Raw genomic sequence first — 22201 nt, 5'->3', positions numbered from 1 at the left:
CTGAGGCGCGCAGATGGCACGTGAGAACAACTCATGCTTAAGCAACTTTAATGCACGTTCATGTGTAAGTCTAACGCTTACCGAAGGTCTAAAGAACAACAAAGAAAGAACAAGTAAACGCACGTGGCTCATTTCTTCTTTCTTCGTGGTTCTTTAGTCCATCAGTAAGCGCACATAGCGCATTTCCACATGAAAACTAACGCACCTGTAAGACAATCGTGTTATTTTTTGTAATTTTTGTAATTTTTGTAACTGTAATTTAGATTTTTTTTTCCGGTAGAAAGGGCCAGTCAAGCTGTGAAATGCAGCTTCTTTCCCTTCGCACCAAACCACGTATACAGTGTATTTTCATGTACTTGCCACGTGGTTGAATAAACTCAAACTCAAAAATCAAACATTCACAATGTGACCAACGGGCAAATGCCTGCATAAATATTCCTCTGTCCCAACCCGCGTATCCATAAACAGTGAACAAGGTACACTTTTACGAGACGCATCTGTACACCTTGCACAACTGTTTTACATTGTGATTTCCGTTAGAATGGATCATCGAGAGATTGTTGTGTGTAAGCTAGAATCGTCACCTACATATAGGAACTTCAACATAGGAATCAAACTTCTAAACGCTTTTAGAAAGAAAGTTTCGCAATCGACGGGAAGCATGCTACTTTAAGTAATGAAATACTGTAATACACATAAACTGATCTTTCATTTTGTGGTAGTCCTACGTATGGTTCATCCTTTTATGTGACAGGAGCGAATATTCTTTCGAAATGTCACTTTGTCCGCGTCGTTTCCAGTGCGGGTATTCGATATTTCCGAATTATCCAGTGCTTCCGGATAAGCAGCCGAAAGCTCCGGACGGCTGCTGGAAACACAAATGTCGAACGCTACGAATTATTCGTCATGGCTGTCATGCAACAATTTTAAATTTCTCTTTTGCGTCACTGCCACGCTCACGGCAACCGTCACTCATAAGCTAACTGTTAGGACGGCGCCGCTGGGGTGTAGACAGTTTTCTTTTTCGCTTTGTTTTTCCTCAACGTCAGCTCCGCGTATTCACATGCAGGCTTTTCTTGCGCTGTCAGTGACTGCAGCAGCCGTAGGTGAACATGGCGTCGACCGCATGTGTGTCTTGGCAGCACGCGTAAACGAATCCGACATCCAAATTTTTTCCTCAGAGTGCCCGCTAAAGGCACAGCTCAGTGCGATACCTGCAGAGTCGTGTTGAGAGCTGCTAATAGCACCACGACGACGCTCGCCTCCAACTTGGAGAGACATCAAGACAAGCACAAAGAATGCTCAGAATTGCATCAGCTTTGCTGTTTGCCGAAAAAAAAGTGAGTCAAAGAGACTGTCGTAGCAGCAGACCGTGGCCAGCTTACTTTGGAAGAATCAACTGCCGTCATCGACGAAAGCGCAAAAGCTGACCAATATGGCAGCATTCATTTCGCGTGGCCTGCAACCATGCGGCGTGGTCGAAGAACAAAGCCTTATCGAGATGATCGACTTCGCCATTTAGGAGCACGTCGTTGCATCGCGGAATAAATTTTCCTGAACAGTCGTTCAGAATTTGTAAGAAACTAAAACGGTGAAATGAACTGAAGAAGCCATTTCGGCACCTATTTGACAACTGTGGTGCCATGTGCTTCCATTTAGCGACAGATGGTTTAACACCGAGATCCGGTGACAGTTACGTGTGTGTCACGGCCCACATGATGGATAGTGACTTCACACAGCATGTATACGCCATTGTCTGTAAATCGATTCCACAAGAACATGCTGTACAAAACGCGGCTCAATTTCAACGAGACGTGATAGAAGACTATGGTCATTCGACAACATCCGACTTACCTTATTACTAACACGTCTTTTCAACTGATGCCAAATCCCACTGTGAGAACTTCTCTGTTTTTCTCATAACCTGCAGCTCTTTAGAAATGTCGCCAATAAGAAAACTGGCATGTGTTTCTCAGATTTGTGCGCTGTGTCGATCGCCTGCGGGTCGTTACAAGAGGAGAGCGAGTGCACGTGCATAGCATGTGGAGATCCAAAAGGACATGCAGTTCGCCCTAGTTTCCAGTGATCGCTTTTGCTCACACTGGTACAGCGAACACCATGGTTTCAGTTGGACTTTTCAGATCTGATGTGGACAACTTGAGCTCCAGAGAATAGAAAATTTCAGCTGCGACTCTAAAAGCGTTGCAGTCTCTCGATCAAGCAACGACCGAGCTTCGCGGTGACTGCTATGCGCTATCCTACAAATTCCCATGTGATACGCCTCGTGCATTGTGTACAAGTGGTGCTGCACATGCGTGTGTCTGAAAGTGACAAAGCCACATTATTTGCAAAGGGGCTTATGCACAGCCTTACGACAAGGTTCCCTGGCTTTGAAACGGAATATACTCCAGCACATGCAATACTGGCTCACCCTCGCTACAAGGACGTTTGCTATACTGAAGATAGTTAAAAATGTGGACGAAAGCCACGCTTGCAAATGCAGCAAATGAGGTCATGCCAACCGAAAGCCGGACACCTCTGCGCCAGACATGGAGAACCCTTCAGCTAACACTCACTCTGTGGAGTCCTTTTCTTTACAGCGAAAGCTGTACAAAATCACAACAACTGATCTTGGTTGCGTATAGCTGTCCGCCGCCGCCGCCGCCGATGTCTGTAAACACTATCGCGCGCAATGAGAAAAGAAAACGCCAGGCCTGTGCGCAACTTCCAGCACAGTCACAGCGAAAGCTCGAAGAGCAGCCTCTCGAGAGCCCGTTCTAAACTTACTTTGGTCTTTTAGTACAAATACACATGCAAGGTATTCACTATCCTATAAATCATAATATTTGGTTACAGGGTTGGTTGGTTCCTAGAAGAATGGCTCAACCCACCATGGATCGGCGATGAATAGTGCGGCAGGAGAATTTCCGAAAAGGCGAAAAAAGGAATATGAGGGAAGCACCATAAGCGAAGTACCCGCGACGCATCTGTGAGGCATTATGAGGCATTAGTTGCACTTTGGTGGTCCTGCATGCGGCTGATGACGGTAAAGAATTACGGCTGAGCACTTTGCAGCGCGGGGGGGGGGGGGGGGGCAGCTTTAAACCACACACTCGTTGCGCAATTAGCATTGTGTGACACCTGGTTTTTATTTTACTCTTCTGCCATGCTATATTACACATGTTAACGCGATTCCTTGGCAGAGATGACGCCTGCATAGGGTTTTCTTATAAAGGAGGTACTGGCACCAACGTGGCTTTGTGGTAGAATACTCGATTGCCACGCAGAGGGCGCGGCTTCAAATCCCACCCAATCCTAGATATCTTTTTATTTATTTCATTTTTAACACGAAAGTGCTTTATGCCGGCGTCCACCACGGCTCCACTGACGTATTTCCGTCACGAATATGACGTTGTAAAATATACAATAACAGAAGCCAACGACAAAACAACACGAAAAAGTACCGTCTCCGGGAGTCAAACCTACGACCCCTCGCTCCGCAGCGCGTGGCACGAACAGACCCGGCCACAGACGGCACATTCGCCAGCGCACTAACGGCGAGGTATTTATATACACCATTTACCGTTGGCGGTACTCAGATATCGGTGGCACTTTACCGTGTTTTCGTTATCGCTGGCGAGATGGTGCGAACGGCTCGAAGGGTGCGCTTTTAAGGTCGTCACCCCGCGCGTTGTGATGCGCGCGCGCCTCCGCAGGGCTTGGTCACTCGTGCTCGCGCGCTTATCTCGTGATGTGGGGTGGTTTGTACGTCTTGTACTCACACCGCAAGTTTGCGTTGAAGTTACAGAGAGCATGAAAGTCACTTCGCTCACTGCAGCGGCCGCTTTTGCGAAAGGAGCGCGCTGCTAACACAAATAAGTTACAACTGTGACAGGTAGGTTGCCTTCATCCTGTGTACACTTGTGTGTTCGTTTCGTGCGTCCTCCTTTGTGTTTGAGCAGTATGCTTTAACTCTCGAGCAATGGCAGTTCTTAATTCACGATCATGCTGTGTATGTTCTTTGCATGCGCATTTCCTGCTCGAGCAGCGCGTTGCGAGTTTCAAGCGGCTTGCCGTTCTTCGCGTCACATTACAATTTGTTGCTATAGGATTCATTCCTTCGTTCTTGTGTCCAAAAATGCATAACAAATGCTCAACTCCGTCTGTGAACATGCTTGTAGTGCGCTGTCAGTCGAAATGGGCGAGGTGATGCGCAACTGTGTTGCGCATCACCCTGCGTTGTTTTCCTTGTTTCTTTTTTCTCGTCCGTGTCCACTGGCAGCGCACTACACGCATGAAGACGTACCAACTAGCCCCTGTTTCCGCCTTATCCGTCTGTGAAGACACGTTTCGCTTTCGTGTTATACCGTTTCCTATGACAGAGGGATCAGCGATATTTCTTTTCTTATTTCGCGCGATAGCGGTTACGGACGCGGGCGGCGGCGGACAAGCACGGCACTGTTGTTGTGATCTGATAACAGCTTTCGCTGTAAAAAATATCCAGGAACGGGTGCGACTTGAATTCAGGCCGTCTGCGTGGCAGTCGTGTATTCTACCCAGAGCCTCGCCGGTGCTTGACACTCCTGCGCAAAAATACCTTTACAGGCGTTATGCAGGCAAGGAATCACGTCAACATATGTAATGTAGCGTGGTAGAAGAGTAAACTAACAAGCAGATATCACACAAAGTGAACTGCGTAACGAGTTGGTCGTTTAAAGCTTCCAACCCCTTACATATAACTCAGACATATTTCTTCATCGTCATCGGCCACAGCATCAACAAAGTGCACCTAATGTCTTACGGACGAGTAACGAGTACCTCGCTCCTCCGCAGAATGATGAATAATAGGATAGTGGGCGCTTCGCTATTTCACAAAAATCATGATTGATGGCGTAGTGGGTACCTTGCAAGTTGATTTGTAGTGGTTGCCCAAAGAAAGATTACAAAGGTATCTAGAAAGGCCGCTCTTTGAGCTTTCGCTGTGACTGTGCTGCGGTTTCAGCGCAGGCCTAACGTTTTTTCATTGGTAACTCATTTAACCTCTAAAACAGCACAGAATAAAGTGGGGACGGCTAATAATATTGATACCCAAATTTTGAGTTCCATTTACTGTGTACATAAAAGCATCCTCTTCGTGTAACAAACCGGACTTCATCGTGAAGCAATGGGGCTCTTCCACAAGGCAATGTGGCATACCAAATCTTTTACAACTTCAAATGCAATTTAAGCATATCCTACTCAAATCTCGAAAAGGATGCTTGAATTAGTCGCTATAATTTCCTTTTAATTTTCATTAGGATCTAATGACACATTCTGGCCAGTTGTCGGTTGCTTTAAAGCTATTACTTTATGAGAAGCTTCTGTCTGTAAAATAAAAAAATCTAATTTAGCATATATCCAGCCTTCAGCAACGAAAAGCTCAAGGAACAGGACTGCCGTTTTTTCGTTGAGCTCGAAAGTAGTGCAAATGAATGCACATGAATGTGTTACTTCCCAACTGACAGTCTCCTTGAATGCCCTTCTGCTTCACAGTCAGGGAGAGCTTTGGAGTGGTAAAGGAGCCGTGGCTGCCGGCTGCGCCCAGCGCTGGCCGATGTGGCACAGAAGTACCTCTAGATTTCTGCCAGACACCCAAGGAGTGAGAAGCTTTTCTAACAGCTGACAGTGTTTTTTGCAGCCGGTCGGAGCTGCTCTTCCCAGACCACGTGTTACAGCTGGCATTTTTGCACGAAAAGTTGTGATGCAGTAAAGAAAAGCAGGATCTGGCTCGTAATAATACTTCGACTCTCATAGCTTTCAGCTGCATGATATGCTGCGACAACATGAGTTCTCATTGTTTAAAAAAGTTAGTTGGGTCATGAAAAAACATTCATTTTCTTCGTTATGTGATACATTGAGAAAGAGAAAATAGACATCCACCCGTTTGTAGCACGAAAGCACAAGGAAATCCATACGGATTTCTCGGAAAGAAAGTCTCTTAGTCGGCGAAACATTCGCTCTGATCCGGTGTTTGAAACCGGGACCAACGCCTTTCCGGGGCAGTCGCTCTACCAATTGAGCTAACCAGGAAGCTAGCAATTGGCAGCGCGAGGTCGAATTCATCGACAACTCGGTAGCACATGGACACACAGTATTGCAAATGAGCTCTGCGGAAGCCGGCAAGGTGACGGAAGGGTTGAGAAAGGAAAAATAGACAACCACCCGTTTGTAGCACAAAGCCACCATGAAATCCATGAGGATTTCTCAGAAAGAAAGCTGCAAGAAAAAAAATCCAAATGCGGCACATTGCTCAACAATGCTCTAATTTCAAATTTTATTTCTCCGCGCCTTTATTAGTCAGAATTTCCAAAATTACCCAGAATATTGCCGAGAATGACATCAAACGCAAACCAAAAATGCCTAACTAAGGCATATCTCTAAAATTGCACAATTTTGAAATTGAGTTTAAGAAAAGGCCACCTTTCGATTTTCGTTAAACTCCCCAGTACTAAAGCCAAGCGCGTGTTCTAACTTAATCTGTAAAAAAAATCGGCAGATACCACGTGCTGTGGGAATCGATGTTATGCGAAGCATGCGTGGGATGGTGACTGTGGCGTAATATTTCACATTGAGTGAAACGTTATGGAATGATGCTAGAGAAATGTGGAAGTGGCATGCGCACACTCATATGTTGAAGAGTCCCATATGTATTATATAACCAGTTGTTTACATGCAGTTGCGTAACGATGCCAACAGCAGAATGGGTGTTACCAACACCAGCCGTGGTAAGCTGATATGTAGCGCTTATATGCTTCGATACTGTATAGCGCGAATCCTAACAAGACAAAGAAGGAACACAGATGCATAAGACAGGCGTTACTCGCAACTAAGCTTCATGCAGGAAAGTTTCCCTAGATATATACACAGCCTCGTTGCGCGCGCAGGTGCGCTGCACGTACGTTACAGTCACAGTTGCAGTTGTTGCAGTTGCTATACTTTTACTTGTGCGTTATGACGGAGAACGTGTACGTTTCACGAACGCGTGTGCATGTGTGAAAGGGGTTCCTGACAGTTCTTGAACAAGGTCATCATCACTATGATCAGTGAGCACCAGCAGCTGGACCAGACTTGTTAATCGGACCCGTTCGTGACCGCGGCTACGAGGGGTCTAAGTGCCGTGAAGTCCGAGGCATAGTACAGCTGGTGGAAATCCTGGATGCGTCTTACGATGAAATGATCTATGATGCCTCCTGTCGTGGATGTGACAGCGAGGTCTTTTGATACCCTGTCCACATCCAAGCCGTCTTTCACGCAGTAGAAAAACCAGGCGTTCTTGGGCCTTGATAAATCAATGTTGAAGTCACCGGCAATGATGAGAATAATTGTCACTGATCCCGTTCATCGGGTTGGCAATCGCCGGGCGGATTCCAAGGGCTGGCGTCACGGCCCTCCGAAAACGCACCACGAAAGCGCGGACAATTTAGAGTTGGTCCTTTGGTGCGCCAGCGAACGCCGGTCGTGGTCCAAAGACCGAGTCAGAGCCGAGAGTCGATAACACAAACGAAAACGAAATATATTCTCAGTTAAGGCAATACAAATAACACAAACACATGCACACTCGGCTGGCACCAGTTACAACTTCACAGTATAATTCAGATGGTGTTTACACAACGGGAACTAAACAGATCACACGCTTCGAATGCAATCGCATGCATTACAACTATTCAACGACAATTAAAGTCCTGAATACATAGCTTTCACGCGACGTCACATCCGCGCACTTGCTGCCGCGGCCGCCATCTTTGCGAACCGCTTGTCGCTTGTCTGACGCGCGCGCGCTGCGAGGATTCGTCGAGCAGTGGTTTTCTCTTCGTGACAGGCTTTTTACTCGCACATGCCAGCATTTCCAACTGCACAGCCCTTTTGCGGGGGCTACTTCTCGCATTTGATTGGATCTGCGCGTGTACGGTACAAAGAAAAGATTGAACTGTGCGAGAACGTCGATCCCTACACACTCCGTCTGGGAACGGACACAAGTGCCGACGCCAGCCTGTTGCCGAGTGTCGCTCACGGTGACATCGTCACCTACTTGGTATTCTCCACCAGCTTTGTGACTCTGGACCAGATGAAGGCCTACAAAGCGCTGGAGTCCCACAATTATTTCACGAGTGGTTGGGTCAAGAGTTTGTCAGCGAAGAGGCTCGGAGAAGACAAAGTGCTCCTACTTGGAGAGGTAAGCGCAGAGATTTTTTGTTATTCTCACGTGTCTCTCAACTGGTTTTACATAGTTTCAAAGCATCCGCCGCGGTGTCTCGCTGGTTATGACGCTCGGCTGCTGAGCCCGAGGGCACGGGATCAATTTTGTAGACGAAACTCGGGAAAGCGCCTATGCGATATTAGTGCACGTTAGAACCGCGGTGGTATCGAGCCCTTTACTACGTAGCCCATGTGTTGCTTGTTGAACACCAGATCGCACTATTAGTTTGAATTTGTTAGTGTTTTACGACAATCACTAGGTGTTTTTTAAAGCTTTCTGTTTGCTACAAAAGAGTTTGCAAAACAGTTTAGTGGTGCTGTGAAAAAGGACTGCTGTTTATGAGAAAAGTGTGCATACTGCATGAGAAAATGGACACATTAAATTTGGAAACCAAGCACTAGTGAGTCAGGTAATAGTGAAAACCTTCTTTATGAGTAGTGATAGAAATGTGTAATTCTTTTTATGCTCATTTTGCAGGTGAACCACTCTCAAAGGTTGGGAGAGTGCCCTCTAAAGGTGTGGGTGCTGTGCAAGCAGAGCGGCGCCGTAGTGACTGGACACTGTACCTGCATGGCAGGGACTGGGGAGACATGCTCACATGTTGGTGCCTGCCTGTTCGCCATTGAAACAGGTGCCCGGCTCAACCAGTCGACTACCTGCACTCAGAAGGAGAATGCCTGGCTGCCGGCTTATGTTGAGAAGGTGAAGTACAAAAGGCTTAAAGACATAGACTTCAGTTCCTCGAAAGAAAAGAAGCGTCGCCTCGATGCAACAAGCAGTGGATCAAAAGAAACCAAAGTGCCAAAGCAACGAAAAGGCATTTCAGCCCCATCACCGACTGAGCTCAAGGAACTTTATGCGGCATTCAACACTACGGTGTTGTACCTGCTATATTTTCCCTGCTGCCCGACTATTGTGAACGCTTTCAAGAACCCGTTCAAAGAACAGTTGCTCACCTGAGAGACCTCTACTCAGATACTCATGCAGCAGATGATCTGGAAACTCTTGTCGCAAAAGCTGACACTTTTATGTCAACATTCATCGTCAGTGAAGAAACCGTCAAGTCTGTGGAAGCTCGCACAAAATACCAAAGCAGGTCAAGGGATTGGTTTTTACACCGGGCTGGTCGTGTGACTGCTTCTGTGATGAAAAATGTATGTTGCACAAGTGTTCTCAAGCCCAGCATATCACTTTTGAAAGGGATATGCTACCCTGAAAAGCGCTCGGTGAAGACACCTGCTGTTACATGGGGACTGACACATGAGCAAGATGCCTTTAAAGCATTTCAAGACAGCCAGCAAGACAAGCACCAAGGCTTCCGTTGCGTGAAGGCTGGTCTGCACTTGAGTGCTGATTATCCTTTTGTTGGCGCCACACCAGATGCTCTCGTCTGCTGCAGTTGCTGTGGCAAGGGCGTAGTTGAATTTAAATGCCCATACTTGCTACGGAATGCTGAAGAACTAACAGAGCTCTCGGCTCCCAACTCGTGCCTCTGCACCGTCAATGGCGTCATGCAGCTGCGAAGGCAGCATGCTTATTATTTTCAGATTCAAACTCAAATGGCAGTGTGCCAAGTTGACTTCTGCTACTTTGTTGTTTGGACTCCTAATGTTTTATTCGTAGAAAAAATCTTGAAAGATGACGAGTTTTGCACCAGCATGATGGCTACTGCCAAAGAATTCTTTGTGAAAGCTATCCTACCCGAGCTGTTGAGCCACTATTTTACTAGGCAACTCAAATATCCAGATCAGACGGCCAGTGAGGATGCGTACTGCTTCTGCCGAGGGCCAGAGACTGGCAAAATGATCGCCTGTGACAGCAGCTCCTGTCAGTACAAGTGGTTTCATTTTTCATGCGTTGCTCTGAAAAAAGCGCCAAAATCTAAGCATTGGTTTTGCCCTGAATGTAAAGGCGCTAAGGAGAATGCTTGAAGGGATACCGACAAGACAGTGTCCAAAATAAAGTGTTTTGAAAGCACATGCTGTTTCATTCTCATTTCTAGTGGTTTTATGCAAAAACTTCAGTATTATTAAAGAGTTGCATGCTTAGCGATTCTCAAAGCATGAAGAGCTGCTGTACTGTGAATGATAAATACCTTGCTGGCTTTGACAGGAGGTGGAACAAATAGCTTTGCCAGTTCTGAATTTTACGACTTATAAGTTCTTTTTATACGTCAAAGCTGCCACGTCATCAGACCTTGGTTCACAATTCAAAGCCTCTAGTAGTCCCCACAATAGTACACTTGGCCCAACGCTTCTTCAATGTCGTAGAGTTTATACAGGTGTGACACAAAATGCAAACATCACAGAAGTTGCATCAGTGTCGTGGGAATTGAACTAACAAAAGTGTTGTTTTCATATCTTTTATTGGAAAAGAATTAGAGTGTCAGCAAAACAAAAATTTCACCAAAAGTCAATCGCAACTCTGAACCACTCAGTTGCAAGCATGTCAGTGCAAGTTTCCCGTGCTGCAAAGCATTCAGGGGGTGCAAAGCACTGAAACCATTGGTCTCCTCCTCGCTACATGCATAAGTGACGGTCAAAATACAAAACTTCTTTCATTAATGAAGCTTGCCATTTTGTATTAAATGTATGGATTGCCAAGATGCTTTCCCTACTTGTGTATACCTATTCCAGGTATACATATGCTAAGACAAACTGACAAAAGTATCATACATTGTGTCCAACCGTGGTAACACTGGATACACCCCAAAGGTACTTGCAGCAGATGGTTCTTGGTGTCAGTCATCCTCAACTGTTGCTACATTTTCCTCACTACCATTCTTCACTGTTGCAAATATTGAGGGACACAAGTTGCAGAGGGCGCAGCACACTGTCACAATCTTGTCAAGCGGTGTCAGTTCATCCCCCTCACGACAAGAAACATAGTTAATCGGCACGGTAGACTTCAAAAACACAAACTTATTTCTTATCAGGCCAATAACACGCTCCACGTGAATCCTAACATTTGCAAGCTTCCTTGTTTTTTCCACGTCTTCAGGAGACAGCTGCTTTTTCCCTTTTGTGTATGCTGGGACATGGAGACGCGCACAATAAAATCCAACACTGTCCTCTATGTTGAACCCCCTATCTGCGAGGACAACATCACCAGGAACCAAGTTGTCCAATAAGCCACAGTGTTCTGTAATGTGCTTATTACTGACGCGGCCTCCCCAACCTTCTGAAATGTATGTTACTACACCCTGTGGCGCAATTGCAATGAGAAACTTTGCAGTGTTGCTTCCTTTATACGTAGACCACGTTTCACATCTAGAAAGTAGAGATGACGGCCTTTCAATTTTAATTTCGAAGCAATCAATAATGACGGAAACTTTAGACCCAAATGAATAAAAAAAGCTTGTGGCATAGTACGCTGCAGTGCCTCACGCCCTGGCCAAGCTATCTGCGATTTAAGCCGACAATATGCACCGTGCAGCCATTTGTCAAAAATCCTCGATACTGTTGCTTCAGAAATGTTGAAGCGAAATGCAAGGTCGGTGTTGTGAAGGTTCACCTTGATTTTCATCATGAAGAGGATGAATTCCTGGAATTTTGACAGGCTGTTGTTGATGTTGTGGGATACATCACTCTCCACAACTTTAAAGACAGCTGAGAGAACAGTGAAGTTTGCCATCCCTGTGTAGAACATGACTTTTCTGTCACAACTCCTTAGTGACTTTTCCGACATCTCAAGCTCCTCTTTCTCGACACGGGCGGCATAGAGGTGTTCATTCAGTGAAATGCACTGTTTCTCCAGTAGCTGAATGTCCTCCATGGTCATCTCTGTCTGCACTGTAACACCTGTAATGAAAAAATGCCGGAGATTTTAAAGTAATAATAACATCTGGGGTTTAACGACCCAAAACCACGATATGATTATGAGAGATGCCGTGGTGGACGGCTCCGGAAATTTCGACCACCTGGGGTTCTTTAACGTGCACCTAAATCTAAGTACACGGGCTTCAACATTTTCGCCTGCATCGAAAATGCAGCCGCCGCGGCCGGGATTCGATCCCGCGACCTCCAGGTCGAGATTTGAAAGTGACGCGATAATTTTGGCTCTCCACAGAAATGCTTCACAAAGCGCTTGCAAGGCATTCGCCTACAGGCCGGAAACGGCCTCGAACTTCACTAGGCGAAGCAAAAGTGTTAACTTACCTGTATCACTTTCGTCAGCGTCGGTTTCTCCAGTCGGGTGCGGCGAGAGTGGCCGATCGGCACACTGCTGGATCCCTAACGCTGCCGCGTCGGCCTCGGCACGCCGTTTCTGTGCTTCGGCTTCCCGCTTTTTGGCGTCCGCCTGCCGCTTTACGGCGCGTCGTTTTTCGAGGCGTCTGTGTCGTGAGGGGTCCGTGTTCTTGGCACTGTAGCCGAGGAGAAGCGACGGAGCCCAGTCAGGGTCCGTCTTGTCGAACAGTTTAGCTGGCTTTCCTACGAATGCAAAATGAAAAAAGTTACAAAACTAACATTTTTCGTTACATACCGCCTTTATCGCGCTGTGTAAGTCGAAAGCAATTCTTTACCTGTAATGAAGTGCACGCCGCAGACTCGCAGGTTGGGGTTCTCGATGTCTAAGTCAGCACGTTTAATGCGCGCCAGCCATAAACTGCGCCGCTTCGCGCTCAACGCTTTCGAGCGCTCGCACTGGTTCTCCACGGTCTTCGGTATCGAAAAGAAGTGGCCGTTAGTTGATCGTTTTCTCCCGCGGTTGTCACTGCGGTTGGAACAACCAAATATCGCGCACATTACCATGGTGGCAACACCAACTACACGGATTGCTTGCAACGACCGTGGGATGAGCGGTTCATATGGTTCATATGCATGGCGGACACATATCCCAGCATTCCCATCACTGACGTCAGTGCAAGCTATGTATAAACAATGGCGTATCCAGTCCACAATACTTGGACGGTAATCGAATGCTTCTCTTCAAGGAAACACTCACGCCAGCTCCAGCGTTGATCGTCGTAGCACAACCGTCGTCCTGACTTGTCACGGCTCACACGGTGTCATCATCGGATTCTTCCAGATCGACGATCGACTGACCGCACACCATCATAAACACGTCTTCTTTGGCTAACGGAGCCACACTTAGCGTAACTTCACCATCCGGGCCGACTGACTGGCTCACTCCTTCACTGTCTGTCTGACTCACTGCCTCGTCGTTTGCACGCTTTTATCCCTTCTTCCCCGGTTTCTAGACGCGTCGGGAGGGTTCTTCGGCGTGCAGTAGAGCTAAGGCTAGAGAAAGGGCGAGAGCTTTCTCGTATGTTCGAACCGCGGCGGCATCATCGGCGATGCGTCACCCTTTCCTTCTAGATGTTTCCAGGCATTGCTGGGCGTTTGATCGCGTTGTCTGCTTCTGGCTCGAGTGGGTGAGGAGGATGCGGCGCGCCGGCGTCTTTTGATGCTTGTTTTTTTTCGTCGTTCGCGCTTCTTCGGCGCGCGACTAGCGCCGTTCTGTCACGCAGCCGTTTGAAAGCGGCAGCGCGCGCGCTTTATAGACGTCAGACTCTGGAGTTTCCAAGATGTGTGGCGCCACCTGTCGGAGAAGTATTGAGTAGTGCATAGACCGACTCTCTCGCACAGTTTGCTATGGGACCAGGTGCAACTAGCGAGTGCGAAACAACGATTGAGCTTAATATCGCGTGTTTGCGTATTTAGCACTCAAAACGAGAGCTGTGAATTGCTCTCCGCTAGTCGGACGCGCCACCGAGCCGTCGTGAAGTGCTTGCTGGATCACTCGCCTGAACGACGGCGAAAACAGCAGCAGACGAGAGCCCTCCGCACGCTACGAAGAAACTCCGAAAAAGACGCACTGTTGCGTTGTGAATTGCCACGGACGTAAAAGACTGAATAAAAACGTTCAGTTTTACCGATTTCCATAGTTGTCGTACGAAGAAGAAAGGCGAGAGCGCTGGATACGGGCCGTTGCGAGCGTGTTGGGTAAGCGATCGACGTACCCGCGTTCTCCACAGCCGGTGGCATGAATGTGTGGCTCTGCTGTTGTTTTGCGTAGCCCTGATGCAAAACCGTGGTAACCTTGACTATGAAGCTCAGCAGAGGCTCTGACCTCGGTGCTTGTCGTGTAACACGAAGTGAGCAGCTAGAGGCAGACTGGAGACGCGTGATACGCACACCGCGACGAGTTGGTCGTCACAACATAGCATCGCGGACGTATGTAGTACGTTTTGAAAGCTCAGAGTTCTGGTTCTAACTAGCTAACACCACGTGCGTCATACAAGTAAATCGCAGAATGTTGGTCGTGACTCCCTTCAGGTTTGTTTCGCCCGTGTCCTCCGCGGTTGCCGTAGCTATCTCGGAGGCCACGGTTTTGCCTTTGGTTGTACCCCGCGAAAGTGGACACGCACGTATCCCCATTTGCAGTACATACAAACGGAAGACGACCATCAAGAGACCATTTGAGGATGCGTAATAAAACACTCCAATGCACAGGAAGCGAGAGATGAATGAAGGGAGAATGCAACTGAAAAGGCGAAAATCGCCGGAGCCATTCGCCCCTGATGAACCGAGTTTTGTACCACTGATCGTAAGATGCATAGCTAAGTAAATTGATCGTGTATGTAGGTACTTTATCGCTGTGGCATACGTATATACCCGATTTTAACGCATTTAGGCTCTAGAGAACGGATGTCGGAGGGCTTGCCTCGAACTCGGGGTCGTGTGATGCTCGCTTGTACTTGCGAGTTGCAGCGCGCGGGAATAACTAAAACTTATTTTGCATTGTACTCGCAGTTCGCTTTGATCAGCTTCCTTTGTTTATGAAGCGTGGATTGGCGGAAGAAGCTTTCCAGGTCCTTGATTTTCAGGAAACCGCGCCTCGACACCAACGAAAGAGGAGGGTTATATTGCGCCCTGTGCACATTCGCTTGCGGGCGGATCTCTTTGCACTACCCAGTTAGTGCCAGGGCTACGATAAGGGCGCTGGTGGCGGTGTTTTTCGCAGCGCCGCCTGGGCAGAGTCTGACGTCTATCACGCGCTAATTTGTGACAGAGGCCTTGTTCTTTGGGCAGACTTATTGTAGGAACTATTGATCCCGGTTTTTGCGTAATCCACGTGGTCCACGTTGCGGACCACGAGGACGAGTGGATGGTAATTGAGCGTCCTCCAGGGGTGTTCTGTCTTCAGCTTCCTCGCTTTCCTTGCGTCAGCCGCGGTGGTGTAGCGGTTACGGTGCGCGGTTGCTGACTCGAAGGTCGCGGGTTCGATCCCGGCCGTGGCCGGTCGAATTTCGATGGAGGCAAAATGCTAACTGCCCGTGTACTGTGCGATCTTGGTACACGTTAAAGAATACCAGATGGTCAACATTTCCGGAGCCCATCGCTACGGCGCCTCTCATAATCATATCATGGTTCTGGGGCATAAAACCCCGACAATTATTATTATTATCACTTTCCTTGCGTGTCAATGTGTTTGTCTTCGCGGTTACTGTGTTGGTTGAGAGTCTGTATCACCTGTGGCACATACCCGCATAACATGAACTTTGGTATGCGGGTATGTGCCACACGTGACTGAGAGAAAGGGTTTCATGACGTATGCGACAGGTATTTTGCGTTATTCATGTCATGAACAGTGAATCATGTCCATCATGCACTGATCCCCTGCTGTGCCAATTTTGGTATATTACAAGCTATGGAGACGACCAGGAGAGCGCCCTGACGTAGGCAGCTAGATAGATAGATACGTAGATAGAAACGGCCAAAGTGCCTGACGTTCGCTAAGAAATGCTTCGCATTTAAAACATGTTCTATTATTTATGTGAGATAGGAGTGACAAAGCCACCAAAGTGTACCGTAGTGACGTTAACGCACAACCACTTAAATGAGCGAGTATGTAGCTCTAGTTGCTATTGCCATAATTTTTAGGTCTTAAATATGTTCTCTCGTGTTCACGAAGCAACAAATTGACACAAAAAAGACGAATATTTTATTTAGTGCAAATTCGTGCATATGCGTGCTTGCACTCGTTGTAGTATTGTTCGCGGCGAAAACAATTATCGGAGAAAATTCTAGATGCACACTCGAGCCGGGAGCTCGCATGTAGCAGTTTCTTAAGCCTTAATGCATGTAGTGGATTCCGTTTCCAGGAGACTTTCTGCGTGGACGCACTCTCGCTTCGATGCCTGTCTTGCGTCCAGTGTACATTACGCCTGAAGAAATTGTTGCATTCGAACTCCCGACTCGAGCGCGCATCTACACGAATTTTCTTCGATAATTGCTTTCGCCAGGAACACTACTACGACGACTTCAAGCCCGCATATGTACGAATTTGCACTTTAAATCAACTATTCGTGTTTTTTCTGTCAATTTGTTGCTTCGTGAACACGATAGAGCATATTTAAGACCTAAAAATTATGACGATAGGAACTGTAGCTACATACTCACTCATTTAGGTGGTTGCGCGTTAACGTCAATATGGTGCACCTTGGAAGCTTTGTCACTCCTATCTCGCATAAATAATGGAACACGTTTTTACAGATTAAGTTAGAACACGCGCTGGCTTTAATTCTGGTGCGTTCAAAGAAAAGTGAAGGCGGCCTTTCTTTTTTCTTTTTTTGAACTTCAGAAAATTGAATTCTTATAGACATGCCTTCGGTTAAGCATTTTTGGTTTGCGTTTAATGTTATTCTCGGCAATGGTATTTGGCATAACTGTTAAAGTAATGTGTGCAACTGTCTGCGTAATTTCGTAAATTCTCACTGTTAAATACGCGGAACAAAAAAATATGAAATTAGAGCAATATTGAGTACTGTGCCGTATTCGCGATTTCTTTCCTCAAATAATGGGCAAGAAAACAGCAATAGACAACATTCTATAAACTAATGTTACTGTTAGCAGTGTTAAGAAAAATTGTGAGACTCACAGCTACAACAGTTCTTTTGTAGGATCTCGTCAAAATCCCATTTTCGCGCAATTCGCAGAAAGCGGTTTTGGCACAGTGGGCACTTCTATTTTTTTTTCTTTTTGATAACGCACTCTTTTTTGAGAAACTAAGATTGTTGTCGTAGCCATGGGCACTCAGACAACAAAATATTTTTTTTTCTTCAGTGAAATGAAACGGTGTCCACGTACATGCACTGACGTTGTTATATGAGCACACCCTTTTCAACGTTAGGCCCTTCCACGAACGTTTTGCATCAAGGCCATGTTTTCATGCGGCTTTGTTCTCTAACGCTGCTTTTGTGTTTGAAGGGCAGGGGGCCGAAATGAAAAAAAATAGGGCTTTCGTTCCTTGTTAAATATTAATTAATAGCTGGGGTTTAACGTCCGAAAATCACGATATGATCGTTAGAGGCGCCGTAATGGAGGGCTCCGGAAATTTCAACCACCTGGGGATCTTTAACATCCACCTAAATGTAGGTACACGTGCCTCAAGCATTTCCGCCTTCATCAAAAATACGGCATTCGATCAAGGGACCTTCGGGTCAGCAGTCGAGCATCATAACTACTAGACCACCGTGGGGGGTCTCTTGTTAAAGAGCCCCAGAGAGTTTAAATTATTCCTGGTTGCCTAAACATTGCGCACCACATAGTCACAGCGTTGTTTTGGCAAGTAGAAAGTAGCAATAAATTTTTGTATGTGTTATGTTTAGTCGATTGAACGATGTGGCCAATGGGGGTGGGGAGATGCCTGATATAGTTTTTGCTAGGTAAAGAAAAATAACTAGCAATATTGAAAAACTAATGAAACGCTTCTCTCATTTACGCCACTCTCTCCCCTCTGACGCACGCTTTCCTCCTCGGGCCACTGGGGGTGTTTCTGCACCAGTGGAATCCCGCGCCACTACGAGCGGCTAATAGACCAGAACACGTGAGGGGGCTAATAGATACGGCTAATAGAAACGAAAAGTGGCCCAGCTACCGGGCGTCTAGAAAAAATACTGCGAAATGGCTTTATGCACTTTCTGTGAACTTACCTGGTCCTGAAACGGCGACAGTCCGGCACAAGACCCTAAAACCGACGACTCGCTCGTAGTGGCGCGGGATTCCACTGGTGCAGAAACACCCCCAGTGGCCCGAGGAGGAAAGCGTGCGTCCGAGAGGAGAGAGTGGCGTAAATGAGAGAAAAGGCCGTGATCCTCGCCACCATCGCGGGTGCATGCTCGTGTCAGGGTCACGGGAATCGATTTGACAGCGTGCGCCGACGCTCTTGACGGCCGGCGTGTGCGCTCGCGAACGTGCCCGCTCGCATGGCTAACTTGCCATGTCTATGCAACTACGCGTTGGCGAGGACGAGAAATCCGAGGAGTCAGCCCAGACAACTTAGAGACGCCGCGTTTGCTTTTACTTTCATCTGGCAATATTTTGAAGGATTGCTTCACAATTTCGACATTTCAGCACAAGTGGTGCTCATTCATTCATACATTCATTTAGGTACCCACGGGGCTGTCGGGCGTTAAAGAGAGCAGGGCGAAAAGAAAAAAGAAATACATCATAATAAGGAATAGTAAGAACAGGTGTTGCATTGTTTACATATGCTATTTCACTCTAGAGAGTACGAACGTAGAGTCTGTAAAAAAGAAAATACGAAGTAAGGCAGGCCACTACACTTCATACTGTTTCTTTTTTCTTTTTTATTTGAGGGGGGGATTGTGTGTAACGCGTGTTGGGACGACGTAATACACGATCTCAGCGATGATAAGTGCGCGACAAGACGTTATGAGAGGCAGAAAAATGTGATACAGTTAGCGTTCTAACAAAATTATAAATTATATGAAATATGTGCAATTGTTATTCACTACACAGGTAGCGAGATCATGAAGTATGAACTTTATTTTTGCATATGTGCTTTACTCCCTACCCGGAAACAAAGAATTCTGATTCTCTCTAATTCGAGCCTGTTAATTCTTCTTAAGAGGCTCGAATAACTTGTTTAGAGTGGAATTCAAAGAAAGAAGAGGCCTAGCCTAACTTGGATTGCCCAGATGTCTTGTACAAAATTAGTTGCATATACACACTGGCAAAGGAAAAAACGCACAGGGTAACTCATGGTGTGACGTAACGTCAGCCCTCACGTTAGAGTACATATGTCAGTATTATAGAAACTATGTGCACTTTATGGTGCAATCAAAGTCGATCCAAATAGGTCGCGAAGCTTCGGGCGAAAAGCGGTTCAGAGCCTATTGCCAGCGACATCAGCAAGGGGAGCTATGAGTGCTGCGATTGAAACGCGACTATGTGTAGAGGGAACAAACAAACACTAATAGCGAAAAACCAAGTTTTACTCAAGGGCAAAGCAATCTTTATGTTTTACAAATGACATTTATTTCCTGAACAATAATATGTAGGTGCAGTGTGCCAAGAATGTACAACAGCTTTTAATTATTACGAAAAATCTTTTTCTGAGCGCCCCCTGAAAAGAGGTGCACGTCACTGTTATTCGGTGCAATCCTTGCGGCGTATAGAAAGGCGCGCTCGTAAAGTTCGTCTGCGATGACACGCCCCCTAACGTGTTCTGGTGTTTCGCACTTGCATGCTTTCTCTGAATAATTGAGGTAAGAATTTGATTTTTGCTGTGCGCTGAATTGCGGGGTGCGTTTCATCGTTGGTGAACGTGTTGATTACGGTGTTCAACGGGACGACGCGGCTAACATTTAACGCCAAACGCTTTCCTCGGTACTCGCGGAAACCGTGTTCAAGGATACAATAGCAACATGCGTACGCCTGGCGGCCAATCTCTTCTAGATAAGACATCGGGGCAACGGTCGGGAGTAGTGTGTTTGCTGGATTTCGACCCTGCTGCCCGATTTCCTTCGTGAACATGCAGTGCCTACTATATTTCCTGTTATCGGTGACCAGATCGCTACGATATCTGTCGCGCTACAATTCGCATGCCTGTATACGTTACATGCAAGGTTAATTTAACCCAACATAAGACAAAACATCGCGCACGTAGTGTACGCACTTTTTCTACTTATTGCGAACTTGTTGCTCATTGTGTAGGGCGTGATAATATTTGCGACATTGTAACCACTGAATAAAACTGAAATGTCATCATTTTGGCGTGACCAGGCGTTACTTCTTCTGGTTAGAACTGAAGCACACAAGCAATGTGCTCTTTAAGGCCCCTGTGCATGTGCAAAGCAAATATACAACGCTGCAAACATGAGAGGTACGCTGTTGTTTACTTTAATCCCGCTGTGGAATATGACAGGTGATGAGCCCATGAGCAGCTGATGCACTGCCATTTTCTGAACATATAGGCTTCTATGGAAACATCGCTACCAGTTACATTTACCTTGGTGCAATTATAAGAATATAATACGCAATCTTCGCTAATGTATTCCTCCGGGGTCGAGCAATGCTTCAATATAGCTTGCTGAGTCATAGGAATACAAATGTAATGTTTATTAGACTGTTACAAAAGAGGAGCCAACACTGGAACCACACATGTTAACCTGATATTACGCCTGCATTGTAGGAGTACATATGTTGTGTTTATTGCTTTCTTGTAGAATTAGATAGCAAGCACCACAACCACAATTGACGTTGCACGGATATTGCGCCTGCATAGGCTGTTTTCCAAACGAGTTTATAGGCCTGGCGCGGCTCTGTGGTAGAATACCTGATTGCCACGCAGAATGCTTGGGTTCGATTCCTGCTGCGATTCTAATTTTCATTTTTTTTCTATTCGTTGGGTCAACACTGCCGATGTCAGTTTTTCTTAACGCTCTTGCATTTAAGTTACCAATGTCTGTTCTCGCTGTTCCTGGGTAGATATAAACTCTCAATCACCTGTGGCACATACCCGTACACCGCGGCCTGTGGTAAACGGGTATGTGCCACACGTGTCTGGAGGAATGGGTGTGACGCTGTACGCGACAGGATTTTCACGTTATTCATGTCATGACCCGACAGTCATATTCATCAAATCCTCTTAGCCTCCCATGCCAATTTTCGTCTACACCAAGTTAAGGAGGCGATCATGAGAGCACCCAGGCGTAGGCGGCTAGATAGATAGATTGATAGATAGATAGACAGATAGATAGATAGACACGTAGATAGAAATGCTCAAGGTGCCAAAGGTTCGCGAAGAAATGCTTCGCATTTAAAATAAATTCTGGCGTCGAATACGCCGCACGCGATTGACATTGTTAGTAATGCATTCAACATGTATTTTATCACCTAAATTAGTAGTCTGAATGGAAGGTAGCGTTAATGTTAACGACGTATTAAGGAGAAAGCCTTAGATGTCTCATCAAACGCGAAGATTGACCGTCAGTGTCCACCGGCGTCGGGCACAGCACGAGTGATGAAAACAGTCATCATCACGTGATGACGTCACCATATCACGTCAGCATGACATCAGAGATGGCAGAAATATCTGACGTCATCATGCGTTGACTGAGAAGAAAAAGATGGCTTTCGCCTTCGAGTCGTCTGAGGTGAATGCACAAAGAACCCTGTGAGTTCTTCTGCATTTTTGTCAACTCTGTATTCATATGAGGACAGGTATTTATCCTACTACAAAAGTCGTCCAGTTACTCGTAGCGAATCATTAGCCGCATGTTGTCCTCAATTGTGAACCCGCCAATGTTCCTAACTTGTTTCAAAGGTGACGCTTGCTGTCCATGTTTCTTGAAGCTCCAGGTTCTTGCGGAGTGTAGGCATGTTTGAGGTCACTGAATGTTCGTAAAAAACAAAAAAAAATAATTGCTCGACAGGCTATGGTGCTTTTGAACTATAAAAAATATGTGTTAAAAGAACAACTCTTGAATAATACCAGCTCCCTTTGTTGACATTTTTTTCTTCACTATGCGCTTTATAGAAGGAATAGAACAAGTGTCCTCAAGTGGGACATTATGCAGACAGACTCATCTACAGGGACACCAAATAAAAAAGCGCCCGCAAAAAGCCAGGTCTCAGCTGAGAGCACTTGTATTTTCCCCCGCTTTACGTGCGCGGTTGAGTCTCCTTTGCAGGAGTTTTTGGATGTGTATCGCGC

At 46.4% G+C, this 22201-nt stretch overlaps 2 protein-coding genes across 2 annotated transcripts in view; one reads left to right on the top strand and one right to left on the bottom strand.

The window, feature by feature from the left end:
- LOC119403622 (uncharacterized) overlaps window positions 1-9196 on the top strand; it is an 18646-nt gene extending 9450 nt beyond the window's left edge. Inside the window, exons 2-3 of the mRNA XM_037670543.1 lie at window positions 7898-8212; window positions 8714-9196. Of these exons, the coding sequence (XP_037526471.1) occupies window positions 7898-8212; window positions 8714-9196 (798 nt within the window). The remainder of the gene's footprint in view (window positions 1-7897; window positions 8213-8713) is intronic.
- Window positions 9197-9983: 787 nt separating this feature from the next.
- LOC119403621 (uncharacterized) lies at window positions 9984-21867 on the bottom strand. The gene is made up of 4 exons (XM_037670542.1): window positions 21801-21867; window positions 12394-12666; window positions 11594-12036; window positions 9984-10061 (listed from the first exon to the last, which is right to left on the bottom strand). Exons 1-4 carry the CDS (start codon window positions 21865-21867, stop codon window positions 9984-9986), a joined length of 861 nt encoding a protein of 286 aa, XP_037526470.1.
- Between the last annotated feature and the right edge of the window lie 334 nt (window positions 21868-22201).

Source organism: Rhipicephalus sanguineus, chromosome 8 (assembly GCF_013339695.2).
Source record: "Rhipicephalus sanguineus isolate Rsan-2018 chromosome 8, BIME_Rsan_1.4, whole genome shotgun sequence".
Classification (NCBI taxonomy): Eukaryota; Metazoa; Arthropoda; class Arachnida; order Ixodida; family Ixodidae; genus Rhipicephalus; species Rhipicephalus sanguineus.
Note: the sequence above shows the minus strand (reverse complement) of the source record. Positions and strands in the feature narration are given on the sequence as shown.